Source organism: Nyctereutes procyonoides, unplaced genomic scaffold (genome assembly GCF_905146905.1).
Source record: "Nyctereutes procyonoides isolate TBG_1078 unplaced genomic scaffold, NYPRO_anot_genome, whole genome shotgun sequence".
In the NCBI taxonomy this organism is placed as follows: domain Eukaryota; kingdom Metazoa; phylum Chordata; class Mammalia; order Carnivora; family Canidae; genus Nyctereutes; species Nyctereutes procyonoides.
This window is the reverse complement of record NW_026575121.1, coordinates 49,062,390-49,081,885: the sequence shown is the minus strand read 5'-3', so window position 1 is coordinate 49,081,885 and position 19,496 is coordinate 49,062,390. Positions and strand designations below refer to the sequence as shown.

The window sequence follows — 19,496 nt, the reverse complement described above, 5'->3', positions numbered from 1 at the left end:
CTAAGGAAGAAGAATGTTTGTTGAGCTTGAGGTTAAATCTTTATCTGACAAGGTGGTTGCTTGTAGATCCATGTTAAACATAGACGTTGATTTATTTTTACGGTGAAGGAAAATAAAAATGACCTCTTACCACCCTGTTTAAAGTTGTTTTGCCACATACCAGCTGTGTGACCTTGGACTAATTCTGTGACGTCCGTGCCTCAGTTTCTTCATCTGTAAAATAAGAGTATGTGTCTCAGGGTTGAATAAATATACTGTGTATCACAGTGCCTGGCACAGAGTCGGCCCTTGCTAAGCAGAGCCATATCAACTTCAAGTTTTGTTTATCATAGCTTTTTTTGGGGTACTATTAATTTTGATTTTTACTTGAGAATTTCATCTATCTTGATTACTGAGTTTTTAGTGCTCCCTTAAAACCTGTTCCTGAATGGTATGCCTCACTCACCTTCCCCCCAGTCCTGCCCCTGGAGGAGAAGTTGTATGCATTAGCTACCTTGTGGACATGTTTTAAAAAAAATTTCTCAAATAGGTGGGCACCCGGATGGCTCAGAGGTTGAGCATCTGCCTTCGGCTCAGGTCATGATCCCGGGGTCCTGGGATCGAGTCCCACATCAGGTTCCCCGCAGGGAGCCTGCTTCTCCCTATGCCTATGTCTCTGCCTCTCTCTTTCTGTGTCTCTCATGAATAAATAAATAAAATCTTAAAAAAAATCTTAAATAGTAATAAATGGCTTTAAAAAAGTCTTTGTGTTTAACTCATGCTTATTATAAAGAAAGTTTTAAAAATACTGGTACGTAGAAAGAAGGGTAAATAAAAACCTTTGTTCCAAAAAAAAAAAAAAACCTTTGTTCCATATTTCAGACATAATTGCTGTTAATATTAAGTTTCAGTGGCTCCTCTAAGGAGATATATGTTCAAAAGGGAGATGAAGTTATCTATTTAGTTATTAGGTTTAAGGTTAATTTTGAAACATAGCTTCCATGCATACTTAAGCTATGTACCTTAGAAGAACACCAGTTTCTATAAACAAAAATGCCTAATATAGCGTTACTATTGTAAGGGTTAAATTGAACTGAATAAAGTGAGAATACACATCAAGGACCCAGCACATAGTAGGGACCCTGACAGTGTTTTCCTTGCTCACTCCTGCCATGCTCCAAGCCACTCATGCGCTTCCATTTCCTCTTCTTTTCTGTGTTGAAATTCTTGTGTTATAGTTACAAAATAATAAAGTATTGACTTACAGATTTAGGTCTTGGCAAAGCATAAATGGAAGTGTGTGCCTGGGTGGGGGTGGGAGGGCTCCTAAGTGCTCTAGGTAACATTGGAAACCTTGTTTGTTTTGTGTTTATTTCACCTTCTGTTTTTGAATTAACAGAGGGACTTTGAGGCTGGCCCCTCTTTGTGGAAAGGGCAGTGGAATATTCACAGCTCCTGGTGTTCCAGTTTTCAGGGTTTGATGAAACATCACCTTCTCCCTTTTAAGCATACGTTTCCTGGAAGACTTTTTCCCCTTGTTTGAGAGGAGACAGCTGAAGCCCATTGTGTTGCATGTTATAAAACTTCAGAAATGTAACAGAAGTAACAGGACCATTCACCAACTTTAGTAAAGGACCAAAGGTAGCTACTGGTCCATGACCGTCACTATCACCACCACCGCCAGCATTGGTTTCTAAGTTATGTGATGTGTGTGTTTTGATTTGACAGTGCAAATAAGGGCGACTTTGGTGCCTTCCTTGGCATTGGCGCTCTCCATACACTGTGTTTCTGTCGCCTGCTCTGGGCCCTTTACTTGTAGCATATCTGTGAAGAAATTAATTTAGAGGAGTTCCGTATTTTTACAAGCACTCCTGGGGGCAAGTTTGACTTGTCAGGATGTGTCATCCAGGAATAATGTTTGAGCCCCCTAAAACTGGCTTTGTTTCGTATTCCTGGGCAGTCTCTTAATATCACATAGGAAATTAATCACAATGAGCTTGGAAGAAGTGGAAGACCATCCTTTAGGCCAGAGGATGAGAAGGGATACATCACTTTGCTGCTGACGAGTTTATCTTATGGACTGATATAATCTACCTCTTTTTAAAAGCAGGGACTTTCCAATTATTGTTAAGGAACTGGTATGATTATAAAGGGTCATTGTCTTTTATGCAAATTAAAATAAGCCAGAAGTCCTAGGGGGTACTCCACAAATCACTTTGCCAAGTTTTCTCCTGGTGGACTTTCCCATCGCAGCCTGGGGGTGTAGGTGTCCAGCTTTTGCCTGGAGCCCCTTCCTCTCTCCTGTCCCCAGGGTAGGTAGCTGATGGCCATGAACTTTGATACGTGGGAGTGATCAGCCCTGTGCCTCCTGCCAACTTGTCTCATCTCCATCATCTGTAAATCAGGGTGGTCCACCAGTTTTATACCATATCAACACTGATGGAACATGCTTTACGTATAACATACACAAAGATTTTACAGAACCAATAAGCTTTAAAGCTGGTTATTTGTGGTTTTCTTTACATTGCTTTGGGAGGTAGATATGGGGAGAAGTGAAGAAATGGCCATTTGTCTTCCATTTATAATGGAATGAGGCATTTTATTTAGAAAGAGAAACTTTTTAGTGCTTAAAAAAAAAAAAACGCTTTTGGTTGTTTTTCTTACCAAGTATATGTTACCTAGCCCTTAACCTCAACCCTTGTCATTTAGTGAAGAAAGTTAGAAAATCCTTCATTTCAACTCCTGTGAAGTGTGGGTCTGTGATGAATCAAATCAAAGTGAGGCAATTTCATGATTTATCTATAAGCAAACATTTATGGACTGCCTACTGTGTACTCACCACATACCCCCCATCCTTGCCTCAGTGCTTAAAGCTTACAAGAGGAAATCATATGTGCTGGAATGGCTCTGTCAGGGTGGACCCTGTGTGGCTGGCTGGGTGTCAGTAACACAGGCTGGGAGTTTCCTGAGAAAATCAAGCATATTATGTTTTCCTTTGTTTTGTAAATTTCCACCTCTAAAACAAATCATTGACGCTGTTGGCTGAATTATCATTATTGTGATTAAAATAAATTGACAGTTTACAGAAAAACTATTGGTGTGCAGAGTATATAAAAGCTCTCTCCATCCTGAGGGGATCCTAACTCTTCAATAAATTCATCCAAGAAATATTTTTTGAGCATCTACCCTGTTTGAGTACCTGAGAGACTAGAGCAGTGAACAAAATAGACAAGACTCTCTGCCCTCACACAGCATCTTCTGCCTTTTTTTTTTTTTTTTTTGAATTGGGATTAGACAAATAAGGAAAGTAGAATACAGAATGCCAGATAGTGATGGAGGCTGTGGAGAAACAGAAGCAGGCAGGGAGAGGGAATGTCCTGGATGGGGGTAGAGCTGTCTTTACTGAGAAGCTTCTTGAACATTTGTGGCTGCATGGAGTCAGTGTTCTTGCACACAGTAGGACACATCCATGATCCACTTGGGTCTTGGGAATGAACAGAATCTAGTTGGGAATGTTTTTTAAATGATAGTAAAGTTTTTTTTTTTTTTTAAAGATTTTATTTACTTATTCATAGACACACAGAGAGAGAGAGAGAGAGAGAGAGGCAGAGACACAGGCAGAGGGAGAAGCAGGCTCCACGCAGGGAACCTGATGTGGGACTCGATCCCGGGTCTCCAAGATCACACCCCAGGCTGCAGGTGGCGTCAAACCGCTGCGCCACTGGGGCTGCCCCTCTAGTTGGGAATGTAATGGTGGACATTCTGATCCTTGTTTTCCAGAGGAGAGACCTGGGGTCCCCAGGGTGGTGAAGTTGCTGTGCTAGATTCACAAAGCCAGTACAAGAGAGCAGTCTCTAGAAATGGAAGGACTCTCCCATCTTAATTGCCTCATCTGAAAACAGAACCTTCTTTAGAGCCTGTGCCCTGTTGTCCCAGAGCTGTGTTGGCCTCCTCACCCACAGAACATCCCATAGTCCTTGTCATTGTCAGCCTCTCACTCTGCCCCTGCTCCACTGGAGCAGGATCCTCCACATTTAGGACATCTTCCATTGAGGATGTGACACTTTTCTTTTTCTTTTTTTTATTCATTCATGAGAGAAGCAGGCTTCCTGTGGGGAGCCTGATGTGGGACTCGATCCCAGGACCCCAGAATCATGACCTGAGCCAAAGACAGGGACTCAACCACTGAGCCCCCCAGGTGCCTCGAGGATTGGACACATTTAGAAATATATCCACTTTTTGGTCCTTGTGTTTTTCTTTTGTGTGTAGTGGGGAAATAAGACTTTCAAATGTTTATCATTCCATTGGGGTGGTTTATATTCCCCCAAATCTCATCAATAAGGGAAGTTTTAATAGTTCATATAGACATGTAGAGCTGGAAAAAAATTTTTTAGTGTACATCCTTCATTTTATAGGTGAAGTTTGTGGGACCCGGAGAAGTGAAGTGACTTTTCTATTATTACGCAGCTGTTGAGTGGTATGGCAGGGGCTAACGTCTTGATGTGACATTTTTCTATATATCTTGCAGTAGAGCATATTCATTTTTTTTCTTGAATATAGAAGTAATAAGTGCCCTTGAAAAAATTTGGAAAGTAAGATTTTAGAGAAAAAAATTACTGATAGTTTCACATACCAGAGTTAATCAGCAGCCATTTTTTTTTTTTCAGTTTTCTATGTGTGTGTTATTGTGGATATTTTCTCAGTGTCATTAGAAGTTCTCAAAAAACATAATTTGGGGCAGCCTGGGTGGCTCAGCAGTTTAGCACCGCCTTCAGCCCAGGGCGTGATCCTGGAGACCCGGGATCGAGTCCCACTTCGGGCTCCCTGCATGGAGCCTGCCTCTCCCTCGCCTGTGTCTCTGCCTCTCTCTCTCTCTCCCTCTCTCTCTCTCTGTCTCTCATGAATAAATTAAATCAAATTAAATTAAATTAAAAAAACATAATTTGTGTTAGTTATCTTATTTGCCCTATTTTGGAGGTATACTTTATTGGCCTTGGGTTGTGCATCTGGCATTACGTTCATATAATGACTCGCTTGCTGACTTGGCCATTAATCAACAAGTGAGTAGGCTGCAGGTGTTGACACTGCTGATTGCCATCGAATGGCTTGTTTATTTAACTGATGCGTGATGTTTAAATTGCTGTTCTACTTAAATAGAATTTGAACCTGTTAAAGTGAAAAACTTTGTATCTCAAGACTTTGCTTGGCTCTCTAGCTCATTTCTCCGGACCTCAGTTTCCTTATTCTGTGAGTGGATGATCTTCCCTTGGCTCCTTCTTTGAGTGCCTGATAAACTCTAGGGGCTCCTCCTCAGAAAAATCACAAAGACATACAAAATTTTGAATGTAGTTTTAGAGGATTCACAGACCACTTTCCCCCCAAGTTCAGTCTTGAATTCCAGGCTGTGAACCATTAGACTAGGTGATAATGACTATTCCATTTCTCTGACATTTGATTAAATCTCTGATGCTGAGAAATTGGGGTGAGCATCAAACTTTGTATCAGATTTTTTTTTTTTTGATACTAAATCTTCTACAAGGCTTCAAGGGTCTGATGCAGAAGACTCTTTCCTCTCCAACCTCTTCCTGCCCCCACATCTATTTCTCTTTTTGTCCCTATATCCCTCGTCTGCTGTGGTTATTTATCACCTTGCTCCCTGCATCTGTTGCCTCTCATCCTGTTCTGTTTTGCTGCTTCTTATGCCTTCTGTTTTTTATGCTTTTTCTTTTTCTCAGAAGAGTTGATCATTTTCCTGACACCTTTTCTTTTATTTGGCTAGCACACTGACTGGTAACAATACATGTGGAAAATCTTTAGTCATTTGCTCCTTTCTGCAATTTTTCTTAATAATTTGTACTTATGTTTCACATTTTCCCAGACCAAGAGAACAGAGATGATTACTTTGGAGTAGATACACACACACACACACACACACACACACACACACACACACGTGTATATATGTACATAAGTGTGTACAATTATTTAATATTTAGATATTTAATATATTTAAGTCTCTACCTCAAACTATGTGTATGGCTCTATATGTATATACTTTATTTAAATATACCTGACATACAATTTAAAGGCATATATATAAAATTTAAATCCTCTCCTCTAGTATATACATATTTGCCTTTAAAGTTAATTGTAATGTTTTAAATATCCTTCTGATATGGCAAGAGTCCCTAATAGAGTAAAAAGTTTTTTGAGGTAATTGATATTTATTCCTTGTATGGGTTATTCCTTATATAATTATTAGCTGCAGCAAAATGCGGTTTTAAATTTTATATAATTCATTGCTAAAAACAATTTTATTTACACTTCCTAAAGGTTCACTTGTATTGTTTCCAAGGATACCTTTGTCTGAAAAATGTCTAGCAGGTTCTGCAGGGTAACATTTTCTTAGCTGGGAGAAAGGAGCATTTTAATTATTAGTAAATGGTCCATTGGGTTTCAGTTTATGAACACTTGAATGCTTCTGCCTTGATTCGGGCCATTAACAAATGAAAATGTTTGCATATTTCTAAAACTACTACTAAATTTTACTGTAGGGATGAAGATAACCAGTGACACAAAATTGACATAAGCATTAAATTCAGCAACTGTGTTTTGAGTGCTTGCAGTGCATAAGACACTGGAGATGCAAAGGTGGTTAAGATACAGTTCCTGCCCTCATGAATTTATAGTCTCATTGAAGTGGGTGACACCTACAAACCTAATAAAAGGTGGATTGTGAAAAGCTCCAACATAGAAGTAAATAAAAGGAATGCCCAGAGGGTTAATGGAAGAAGAGCTAATCAGTTCTGGCTAGGAGGATCAAGATGGCATTTAAACTGGGTTTTGAGGCATGTGTAGGAGTCCTACATGTTTAGGAGTCTGAGGGTCTTAAGTTCCTTACTTTTCAGAATGTGATGGAACTTCATCCTTTAGTGACAAGGGGAAGGTAGGGGCAGTAGAGTCTAAAGTTAGCCTTCCCTACAGTAAAAAATTAACCATGGAAAATTCTATAAATTTTTGATCAGGTTTTCATGGTGTTGTGTACCCAACCTATAAAATAATTTGTGTGAATATTAAAATCTGAGAACTGAAACTCCTATACAAAAGCATTCATTTCATTTTTCTTCCCCACAGGTTTTATGCCATTCTGTTTAAACAGTAAAATTCTATATACCTTTAATACATGTTACTAGGTATTTTTGTTATTTTAAGAGTTGGACAAGTTAGTGTGTGAAATAACTTGAGTTGCTAGCTAGTAGGAGCTCAGTAAATGTTGGTGGACTTGAATCCAGAGATACAGCAAATACCATCCTTGTTCTTTGAAATGTTGCACAGGAACCCTTGGCCACCTACTTCCCATTCTTCTAAGATGGCATTTCCTCTTGCGACTGCTCTGACCAGATGTCTCTTTCATGTCCTTAAACAGCAGTCTCACAAACTCTTTGGAGAAACCACATCCTACTTGGAGGTTTAGGTTCTGGAATTAAATACTGTGTCATGTGACTCCCCTAGACCTGCAAACTTCTGAAGTGTTGGTCATCCTAAATGAGTAGAGCAGCACCAGAGCACTTGACATTGCCTGAGAAGTTATATAGCAGGAAAGCTGGCAATAATATCCTCATTCCTCTAAGTCCTGAGAATTTCCTTTTCTCATAAGTCAGACCATTCAAAGGTGACAGATTATACCACCCTCTTGCTCTCAGAATTGCTTTCCTTTATCCAGGATTTATGTATACTGATCTCAGATGGTGGTGTAAAAGCAGTATGAACTTTGTTGCTGCATTTCCTGTAAACACGTTGGGAACTTAATACATTAATCAGTCCCTTTTTATGCAAATCTCTGAGAAATGAAAAAAAGTTTTTTCTTGCCTTATAGCTTGGTATGTTTTCTCCATTTGGTAATATGAATTAGGGAACCTAACCTCTGTCCTGGCTACCTAGAAGCTCAGAGCCAAGTTAAAGTTTTTTCCATGATTACAAAAGAAATATTAATTCATTGCTAAAATTTTGAAAAATATAGGAAAACTTTAGGAAGAAGATGCCTGGCTTGTAGCATGAATGCAGGGGTTCAAAGGCAGCTATCATAATCAAGCAGCAAAGAGGAAAGAACATTGATTTGAGCACTTTGTAATGTTTCGTGGCAACATGGGTGGTGGAATTGTCACTTTAGATCACACAAGCCAGAGTCTAGAATTTAAGATGAAGACCAGTTTCTTCAGCTGGGAACAACAACAACAATAACAATGGTTACCCTTTAAATGAATACCTACTAGGTACCTGGCCTTGTGCTATGCTCTTTTTATCTCTTCATTAAATTACCTTGATTAAACCTAGGTGCTGCTTTTACCTTTAGTTGCTGATCAGTAGCTTTTACGCATTTTGTTTTTTTAGCAGTTGGCATAATTGAAATTGACAACTGGCTCATAAGTATCACAGTGAAGAGTGTGTACACTGGATTCATGCTGCCACTGCTCACTATGTTACCTTCTGCACATGTGTAACTCTCTGTGCATCAGTTTCTGCATCTGTAAAATGTGGATAACCATATTACCTCCTTGGTTGTTACAAAGATAAGGTAAATTGTCCATGCTGGGGCTTGTATTCCTATAACAAATAACCTTTTAAGTTCCTATTTATTACTTACAGAATGTCGTATTTTGACCAAATAAATAGGATAGCATTTCTCTCAAAGTCATGACCTGCTGGTGATTTAATGAAGATGGGGAGTTGAGGAAGAATTGGGATATTTAGAACTTCTCAAGCCATTTCAAGAATTTGTTCAAATTGTTGGTTATGCTGTGCTTAACTGAGGCTCAATCTATCTGCTTTTTTTTTTTTTTTTCAAACTATCTGCTTAGTGTGTGGCTTCAGACTTTTTTGCCTCCTCTGATTTATAGGATAATTCTTAAGTTTTGATTTAACTGCTACTTCAATTATATATTAATTTAATTGAGGCCCTTTGGGATTTTTATTTTTTATTTTTTGGTCCTCTTGTAGCTTTATGAAGATAGGTTTTTAAAATTCATATACATTTTGTTTTGGAACCTGGATTTGGCAAGTGAGTTTATATTTACCCTGAAAGATTACCCAAGATTGAGAAATGGGATAATTTTAAAAAAGTTATTGTAGAAACTATTAATTTTTTAAATGGACTAATTGATGCTTGTGACTTATTACACAATTAATATTCACAGCCAGGACTCCTGGTGTTTGAGTGACAGAAGGGAGAGACACTGCCTTAAATTTTTACTGTGATTCTCTCAGTATCTTCTTCTGGGCTCATTAGCAACACACCTGTTGATGGATTTAAAGTAATATTCTGTTTACCATGATATGTAGCATCCCATGAAGTTGTTTGATGACCTTGTCTTTCTGGCATAAAATAGATAAATTGGGTCCTGTGTGCTAAGGTCTCTCATGCGGGGAGAAACTCTTTCCTTACACTTGCACCCATGAGGTACAGGCTCTGGGACGCCTCAGTCTTTGCCCTTCCCTGTTTTGACCATTGGCCAAGCATTTAGTGTTTAGCCATCACATGAAAGAAAGCATCCAGAAACTACAGAAATTTTAAAACACCCAGACAACCTAGCTGTCTCTTCAACTCCAGGAACTTCAGATTTGAAGTAATCATGAAAGATTCTAACTGTGACTGATTTTCTTTTAAACACTGCACTATTTTGATTCGGCTCCATTTGGCCCACGCCGTGTGGAACAGACACAATGAGGCTGGTCTTTATCAGAGAGACAGTACACTGTGTATTGTACAGTTCGGGTTTGTTTTCCTTTGGCCGGCGTGTGGGAACCTCCCATTCTCCAGGCCTGTAGTAACACCCCTGGAGGCTGGCCCTCGCTGGCATGCCCTCCCACCCCACGGGCTCTGTGGACCCAGCCAGTGGGCTGACCAATTGTGCTTGGGAGCCAGCTTCCTCTGCTTGCTCGGGCCAGTGGCATGCTTGTGCCTTGCACAGCCAGGGGCTTGCAGCTGTCCCAGTTGCAGACTTTCTGACTTGCTTTTTCAGCCGAGAATGCAGGCTGATAAATGCAGGACAAGTAGTAGAAGTGTCAAAAAGGATCTGGTGATTGAATCCCCCCTGCAACGCAAGGATGCAGCCCAGGGTGAAATGGAAGCAGAGAGCCCAGGGCCAGTGCTGGTGAGAAGGGGTTGTGCACAGCATATCTGTTGTCTCCTCCACGAAGTGCTTTTATTGTGTGTGTGCCTGTAGTGTCTTCTGGCACTCTGATTTCAAAACCTGCTCTGCCTGTCTCTTGTGAACTCTCCTTTCTTCTGTAGATTCGTTTTGGTTCCACTTTGAATTTTGTTTGGGAGGAAAGATATGTAGGCATTTTGTGGATGAAAGGGGTTTCCAGGGCTGCTTTGTATAGAACTTTGTATCGTTCAAAATTATGCCCCACCTAGCTGCATTGTTGCCAAACATAAACCCAGGGAGGCAAGTCGCAGTTGCCTTCCCCTGGGGTTGGCAAAGAAGTTCTTTGCGAAATGAAAACATCTTTACGTATTTATTTATTTATTGTGAAAATTAAGATGACATTGGGGGGTTTTAAGGGACATGACTGTTGAAGTTATATGTGTCCTCACTCGCTCATATTAATAGGTTAGCCTTGGACAAAGTAAGAAATAACCTAAACTTTGAACCAATTGATAGAATCGTTTCTGTTTTTGTCATTAGCTCAGCTCATAGCAGTTGGGATAAATTCAGAGGGCTCTGGTAGACTTTGTAAGGGAGGAATGTGAAAAATGGTTGTTGTTATCATCAATGAGTAGGTTGTGCTTCTCTCTTGGAATTTCTTTAGTACAATAAAGGCATATAATTTTTTAAGCAAACTGCAAAAAAACACCAACATGCACTGCAGAGGGGACAATTGAGCCTTTCAAATGATCTGTTAAAGGAGTTGTTAAACTAGTATTAAGTGATTTTTACATAATGATTTTTTTTTTTAAAACAAAGAGGTTCAATTGCTGTTATAAAGCGTTTGGTTAATTAATTTTCTTTTTTTTTGGTTAATTTTCAATTAGTGTTTTTAATAGTCTGAACTTAAACTTCCCTATAATGGATTGGATTTGAATTAAATTGTTTTTCTCGCTGACGCGTGAGACTGCCTTACATTGTTTTGCCTTCAAAATTATATTGCTAACTGAGAAAGTTAGTAAATATGATGGGCTTCTCACTGCAGATTTTTATCTGAATGATTTAGTTTTCTTCCCCCAGGTATATTGTATAGAGATGTGTTATTCATTATCTTGGATTCCTTTCTGCTAGCACAATAGTTCATTTATCCGTTGAGTAGCTTGAGCCCCTCACGTGCTGTGTAGATTTAACTGGTTGAAGCTCCTTGCTGATTGATGTAACTTATGATTTCTTGGAGGAAGTTGTGTGGTTTGGGTTCCCTTGTGAATATTCTTAAAAGTCTTTTGTCAGTGTTTCTCCAGATGTGTAGAAATATTTATCCAGAGGCTTACATACACTATAGAAAGATGCCCTGTGATTTTTTTTTTTTTTTTTTTAAATCACAGTGACTTTTAAAATACTTGCTTCTTGGGGCACCTGGTTGCTTAGTCGGTAGAGCGCGGGACTCTTGATCTCAGGCTTGTGAATTAGAGCCCCACGGTGGGCTTAGAGATGCCTTAAAAAAAAATGTAAAAACGTCCTTCTCTTCCTAGTGCTCAAAAAATTGGCTATTCATGTTCCAGTTATTTGTTTTGGCCATTCTCATCCCAGGCAAGTCCACAGGGAGTTCTTTTTCCACTGTCCTGGGTGAGGCTGTGCCGGCTGCTCTAGGGAGCCTAGAAGCTGCCAGTGGCGTGGAGAGCTCTGGCTCTGAGCATCTGCAGGGACAGGTGTGAGAGAAAGGTGGAGGCTGCAGTGACACAGCAAGTAGCATTTTCTTACCTAGTAGTGTTTCTCTTTTTCCACCGGGGTAAGCAAGATAAAAAAGAGCGAATATCGGATAAGAAAAGCGAGGATATTTCAGCAGGGCCCCTGTCTAGGGCAGATCTTCTTACTTGTGATTATCACTGCTCATGGCAGATGAGAATTCAGTAAACTGCTTGGAATACAGCTTTTTTTTTTTATTTCCAAGATGATTTTTATTTTTAAAAATATTTTATTTATTTATTCATGAGAGACACAGAAAGAGGCAGAGACATAGGCAGAGGGAGAGGCAGGCTCCTCAGAGGGAGCCCGATTAGGGACTCGATCCCAGGACCTTGGGATCATGCCCGTAGCCGAAGGCAGACACTCAACCACTGAGCCACCCAGGTGCCCCAGGACAAGATGATTTTTAAAAAGTATGCCAGCACAATCATGAGATCTATTTGTTGTAGTGTTTGTTGTTCCTTATTATTATTGTCAGGAGCCCAGGTACTCAGAGTACATTTGTAACATTTAAATGGAAGACACTTCATTTTAGAGGTAACGTTTTAAAGTCAAGTTTTGCTGATTTTAGTTATGTATGCAATCAGTCCTTGGGGAAACTTACATAGTTTAGAAAGCATAAAAGTAATTAATGTGTGTAATAAATATAGTGTAGACATAGGGAAAAACAAAACGCCCTTACCTTTACTTCGTAAGTGCCCATAATTATCTGGTGTATAGAGTTTTGTTTTTATTTTTTTAGTTTATTTTGTTTTTGTTTTTATTTTTTTAAAGTAATCCATACACCCAATGTGGGGCTTGAACTCATAACCCTGAGATCAAGCGTTGCATGCTCTTCTGACTGAGCCAGCCAAGTATCCCTGGTGTATAGTATATACTTTCAGACTTTGTCTTGTGCATATAAAAATGTAACTTATTGTGGTGTGTGTTTGGAAAATGTACTATACTATAGGTTTTTGCACCAGTTTTTTCCCAGAATATATAAAAACCATCTTTCTTTATCAACATATGCAGATTTATGTAATTATACTTAATGGCTGTATGGTATTCAGTTTTATAGCAGTGTATCATAACTTGATGGTTATTTGACTTGTTTCCAATTCTTTGCAATTAGTATGTATGGTCATTGGGAAATGGGGTGTGGATGACTAACAGTACACTTGCTAGTAACTATAAATATATCTTAAAGCACTTATGCAAGTCAGTATTTGTCCTGTAAAACTTCTATCATAAGTTTCCTCTTGCTGCTTTTCTTTGGCAATGTTTTTCTCTCTCCTCTGCCAGGATAATGTTTAAGTTCTCCCTTAGCAGTGGCTGCTTGTTCTGTGCTCAGTATAGCCAGTGTTTCTTAGAGAAGTATGTGTATGGACATTATGAAGATTCAGGGCTGCAGGGTTCCACTTATAGGCACCTTCTTAGGTGGGTCTTGTCCTCTCATTTTGATAGCAAACAGGGGAGGCAGTGTGTAGCAAAAGTTCACCATTCCCATCCAGGCTCACTGCCAGCCCTTATTGAAAAATGACTTTGCGGGCTGTGAATGACTAACAGGGGAACAATCAGGATATTGTTGACGTCTACAGGTTAGTTACCCTCCTTACATTTGAGTACCTATTTTTGCCCCCCAAACTCTAAATTCCTGGAAATAATTCATTCCAATTGTTGTTTCTCAGCAATTCAGAGGAATAGGGTGTGGCCTCAAAGAGCCAGAAATGGCTGGGGTACATGTCATTTGTGTTATCTTTTCACTGGGTTATTTCAAGAGGCATCCGAGGACTGTAGTACAGGTCTTACTCTGGGAATTTGGAAGGTTGAAAGACGTAAAGATAAAGAAGAGCTGAATTTTCATGTGTTAGATATACTCATTAGGTAAAATTTTTGAAAAGTTTCTTTATAAAGATTTATTTTTATTTGAGAGAGTGTGTGCACAAGTGAGTGTGAGTGGGGGCAGAGGGAGAGAAAGAATCTCAAGCAGACTCCCCACTGAGTGCAGAGTTGGATGCAGGGAATTGATATCATGGCCTTGACCCGAGCCAAAATCAAGAGTTGGGCACTTAACCCCCTGAGCCACCCAGGCACCCTGAAAAGGTTCTTTTTAGAGACACGTTTTCTCTTTGCTATTTTTCTGGGATCTTCAAGTGGTAAAAACGAAGTCTGAGTTCTTATTTTGATATTTTGAATGAATACATGATTAGCTAAATGACTATATGAGAGGCAGCACTTGTGATATAGTAATGGGTAGGAGACCCTGCTTCTGGCTGGACAAGTAAGTAGGTGCTTTGCCTGGGAAAACCTTTCTCTCCCTGAAGTTTTATTTACTCTAGAAATAGTGAAAGAAGTGAATTAAGACACAAAACTTGAAGTAATAAGGTTATGGGCAATGATAACGTTGTTGTGTATATCCTATAAAACTTGAGATGACTGTGATTGAGTTAATGAAATTATGCTTATAAAGTCCTTTGGCCCTGCAGGTTTTCTGGCATCCCTATAGACATCGTTAGAAATAATTAATGATGTTAATTACATTGGTGTTATTTAATAGGTAGTTTTTTTGTTTTTAAAATATTGAATGTGAAGAAAAGTTCCTATAAGTTTTCTGTAGTGACATATTCCCAGATGATAAAACCAGGAAAGTTTATGTATTCAGAGCCATAAGTCTTCACTGTGCTCGTTGGCTTTCCCCTTGATTTGTTTATTTGTTTTTTCATTCAACTCATATTTATAAGCACTGATATTTGCCAGACTTACACTAACACCCTTCCTCTCCTCAAGCAGCTAGGTCTGGCTAATGAGGGGCTTTCACATGGTATTTATTAGGCACAGTGAGTACTAATCTCACCCATCCTTTTCCACTTAGGCAGACAACACTGAAATCATCATCAGTTCCAACAAGGACATGTTCTCGAATTTTTAGCGTCCAAAGCAGGTCCAGCCCTGCTTTACAGAAGGCACAAGGGCCCCTGACTGTCCATATGAGTAGTTTGCATGAACAAGGTCCCCAAAGACGCACACATATTTTGTAGTGAATCTTTGGGGAGTGCGTGCTTAGAGTTGGATTGAATTGACTAACCTTGCAGGCATAGAAAACTTTCACAGACAAGGGGCTTCCACAACTCTGTCACTACCTATTACAACAGAGAGTCACTCTCTACTTTCTGGGATTCTTGCTTACCTGGAACATGAAAACCCACCCAGCTCTGGCGTGCTTCTTTTTCCTACTGTTTATCAACAGGGAGGCAGAATGGCTGGTCACTGTTTTTTTATGACAAGGTAATGCCAGTTGCTTTCTTTTGTTTTTTGGAATAATAACAAAAATATTTATATAGTGCCTTGCTTTGTGCCAGACACTGTTTTAAGCCTGTTAAATAGATTACTTCAATTCTCACAGTTCTAGGAGGTAAGTGCTATTATTGTTTCTCATTTTGCAAGTGAGGACACACAGCACACAGAGGCTAGGTAACTTGACAAAAGTTGTATCTTTAGTAAATGGCAGAGCCAGGGATTTTTGGCTTCCAGGCAGATTTTCCAAAATCCATACCTGGACACTTACATATAATTCATGAACAAATATGAACCTGGTTGCTTAGGCTTAGCATTGGTATTATAAAGATGAAAAAGAAAGGTTTAAAAACTTCTTGCCCTTAAAAAATTTAAAAATTTTTAGAGAAAGACCAACTTTTAAGTGACAGAACAATAGTGGATGAGTAGCTTAGACAAAGAGCGGAATGGCTGTGCCTGAAGGAGTTGGAAATATGAACAAAATAGAATCAATTGGTACTGGGAGTCTTTCTTACTTTGGATGTCACATTTTATCATCTTCCCAGGAGGTTATGTAGGAGTATGAATTAATGCGATATCTAAGAGTCTAGAGACATCTTATTTTCTTCCCTAGATTTATTTTTTAATTAATTTACAACATGATCCAGGATAAGTCTGAGATGCTTATTCTCTAACCAGTAAAATGGGTTCTTTGGTCCCTGTTGTGTTTAGAGGAGGCTGTTTGCCGCAGGTGCTGTTTGACATTATTTGACAGGTAGTGGCTAAGTACAAGGCAGCCAAACTATGTCACGGGTAGCAGGTGCCGTGGGTGGTCTAACTCAAAGCATTTTGGAGACCAGACGAGAGTCCTATTTTTGGCCCTAGATCTGCCTTGCAATCCCTGCTGATCATCATCCTTTCCTCCCCTGCCCTGGCTTCAATAGTTTTCTCATCTGTAAAATGAGAAGCATGTAGTAAATAATCTCAAAGGTCTCTTCTTCTGGGGCTAAAGCTCCATGGTGGAGGATTATTAGCTTTGATCTCAGGAATAACCTGTGATGGAGTCAGGTCAAAACCCTGGAGTTTTAGTTTCAGGTTCCATGTTTAGTTTATTCAAAATCTTATGGGTTTTGGGTTGTAAGAGCTACAAAACAGGGGATATTGGATTGCCACCGAATGTAATGAGTAAGGTGAGTGAAATGGGTTGGCCAGCCTGGAGATAAATAAAAGTGGCTGCAGAATTTGGAGTTAGCAGGGAGAGCTTTGCAGGAGATTCACAAAGGCCTGACAAGCCTGCAGATGACATATCACTGTGATAATTTTAGAACCAAGAAGGGTTGGAAATTATAGTTTATCCTCAACTTTCCAGAAGTTTGAAATACCCCTGTAATGTGATATATATAGCTGGTCCTAAGTTTCTCTTAGAGTAACATTTTGAGGCTTTAGAAGTTTTTAGTGCTCACTTCCCAGACAAGAGTGTGTGCCACTGACCAGTGGATCTCTGGGGCTTCATCCAGGTTCTCGGGGAGGAGCCAGGCCATAGTTCTGTTTTGGGCTCTCCTTGCTTTGGAGAGTTGTCACCACCAAGGGAGGAAGCAGAAGTGGCTGATGGAAGGAGCCCTTTACTCACTCATGAGACCGTGAGCCTGTGTCTTTTAAACCTACTTGACATTTCTAAGCCAAGATTGTGTTTCTATCAGATGAAGATAGTAGTACTGACTACCCTCCAGTTAGTTTATCTCCAAAGGTTATCAGGACTGCCCCCGTCAGCTTACCATCATCAGACTTTCCTTCCTCTGAGTTGTGCTCCGACATGCTGCCAGACTGCTCTGTCTACAACACGGATAAACTCCTTTTCTAACTTTCCTTTGCAGAGAAGGCAAAGCATGGCTTCTTTGATCCTTGGAGGCCAGCCCTTGCTTGCTGGCCTCATCTCTCACACTTTCCAAAATGCATCCTGACCAGGCCCATTGTTCTTTCACAGAGGGCACTGTACTACCTGGCACAGCTCTTCCTTTGCCCAGCACGCTTCACTGCCAGACCGTTCCTGTCTGCCCTTCAAGCCCCAGTTCACATGCCAGCTCCCCCAAGAAACTTTTTGAAACCCTCCCCCCACATTTTCCTACAGGCTGTGTACTCCTCTGGCCTATTGTGGCATCGTTATTCTAGAACGTTCCATCATCACACTGTCCTGCTGTCTTGTACCTAAGGCCTATACTCTAGCTTCCCTCACTAATGGGGTGAGGGGGCTTATGCCCCAGTGGGAACCATGAGTGGTTTTGTTTTCTTTATATTCCATCTCTGACATACCAGTGCTTTCCCTGCCACCCCTTTTGTTCTTTTTGTCATTGTCTTGGTCACTCTTTGAGGAATGTATTGGCAAAGAATGGGTTGCAGAAAGTGCCCCCCAGGAGAGACTGGATCTGCAGAATCTTTTTCAGTCTTCCTTCCTCTTTTTAAAACGATTTATTTATTTATTTATTTATTTATTTATTTATTTATTTATTTATTTATTTATTTATGACACAGAAAGAGAGGCAGAGACACAAGCAGAGGGAGGAGAAGCAGGCTCCCTGCAAGAAGCCCGATGTGGGACTCCATCCTGGAATCTGGGATCAGGCCCTGAGCTGGAGCCAGACACTCAACCGCTGAGCCACCCAGGCATCCCCTTCCCCCCCTCTTTCTTGGTGGTTGTTTAGCCACCAACATCCAAATGAGTTGAATTGCCAACAGTAAAAATGGATGCATCTAGAGGATGCTGCATGGCTAAATAGGATGCAGGTATTATGCCCTGAAACCCTCCCACGCTTCTGTTATTTTTGATCTAAATGCTTAACTAACATCTTACGCATGTACTTGCTTGGGTACCGAAATGCAAACTCATGTGAACAAAGTCAGAACCGTCTCTTCCTCTTAGCCAGCACCTGGTTTTGTTAACAGTTACCACTTCTGTCAGCCATTCCTACAACTGTAATATCACCTCTGATGGTTGTAGTACATTCGGAAAAAAAGTTGTGTGTAGGGCAGCCTGGGTGGCTCAGCGATTTAGTGCCGCCTTTGGCCCAGGGCATGATCCTGGAGACCCGGGATCGAGTCCCACGTCCGGCTCCCTGCATGGAGCCTGCTTCTCCTTCTGCCTGTGTCTCTGCCTCTTTCTCTCTGTGTGTCTCTCATGAATAAATAAATAAAATCTTTAAAAAAAAATTGTTGTGTGACCTTAGTATCAGCATCCCATGAGTATATGTGGAGACCCATGAGGTATAGAACAAGGAAGATAACCTCTTCCTGGGGGAGAAAGATAAGAAAGATAGGAAGGTGGAGTTTGTTAGCAACACTGAACAAACAACACAGGTTGCCTCCTTTACTTGACCTTTCCTGTCTCTAATGTGGGGTGGTGGTTTTTCCAAAATCTGTCTTGTCCCCTAGCCCCCAAATAATAGTTTCAGGAAGTGGTTTGTCTTTTGTTTGGCCTTGAAGTTTAAAAGATTACATGTAAAAGTTTCATGCAGTCTCTAATAGTACTGTTCAATAGAAATATGGCATGAGACCCACTTATGTCCCTTGCTGCTGTGGACTGTGGGCTGCTGGGGTCGGTGAAGGATCTCAAGATGGCTGGGCGAAAACTTGCTCTAAAAACCATTGACTGGGTAGCTTTTGGGGAGATCATACCCCGAAACCAGAAGGCCATTGCCAACTCCCTGAAATCCTGGAATGAGATGCTTACCTCCAGGTTGGCTACTCTTCCTGAGAAACCACCTGCTATCGACTGGGCTTACTACAAGGCCAATGTGGCAAAGGCTGGCTTGGTAGATGACTTTGAGAAGTTTAATGCCTGGAAGGTTCCTGTGCCAGAGGATAAATACACTGTCCAGGTGGATGCTGAGGAAAAAGAAGATGTGAAAAGCTGTGCTGAGTTTTTGTCCCTCTCAAAGGCCAGGATTGAAGAATATGAAAAAGAGCTGGAGAAGATGAAGAACATAATTCCATTTGATCAGATGACCATTGAGGACCTGAATGAAGTCTTCCCAGAAACCAAATTAGACAAGAAGTACCCCTATTTCTCACAAGCCAATTGAAAATTTATAAACTTGAGGAGAAAGCACGGGCCCTCATATTATAAACGTTGGACATTAAAAATAATGATATGGTAAAAAAAATATGGCATGAGTACCTAGGTAACTTAAAATTTTTTGGTAGCCAAATTAGAATAAAAAGAAATAAGTGTAATTAATTTTAATAATGTAATTTTAACCCATTATGGCCAGAATATTATTTCAGCATTTAATCCTTATGGAAATATCAAGGCATTGTATATTCTTTTACTCCTACTAAATTTTTGAAATTTTATGCCTATAGCATTTCTGAATT

The 19,496-nt window shown here is 40.1% G+C and overlaps 2 protein-coding genes across 19 annotated transcripts in view; both read left to right on the top strand.

Moving 5' to 3' along the window:
- The window catches only part of DOCK9 (dedicator of cytokinesis 9), a 277,563-nt gene that overhangs the window by 92,526 nt on the left and 165,541 nt on the right, over positions 1 to 19,496 (top strand). For 5 of the 18 annotated variants that reach the window (XM_055336150.1, XM_055336144.1, XM_055336146.1 and 2 more), the window contains exon 1: positions 9,888 to 10,130. The exons of the other annotated variants lie outside the window; for them this stretch is intronic. In XM_055336150.1, the coding sequence (XP_055192125.1) occupies positions 10,005 to 10,130 (126 nt within the window). In that variant the 5' untranslated portion in view covers positions 9,888 to 10,004. Of the gene's footprint in view, positions 1 to 9,887; positions 10,131 to 19,496 lie in introns of those variants that run through there. 18 annotated transcript variants of the gene reach the window in all.
- On the top strand, positions 18,697 to 19,204 carry LOC129516631 (ATP synthase subunit d, mitochondrial-like). The gene has a single exon (XM_055336154.1). The coding sequence runs from the start codon at positions 18,737 to 18,739 to the stop codon at positions 19,202 to 19,204; it is 468 nt and encodes a 155-aa protein (XP_055192129.1). The 5' UTR covers positions 18,697 to 18,736.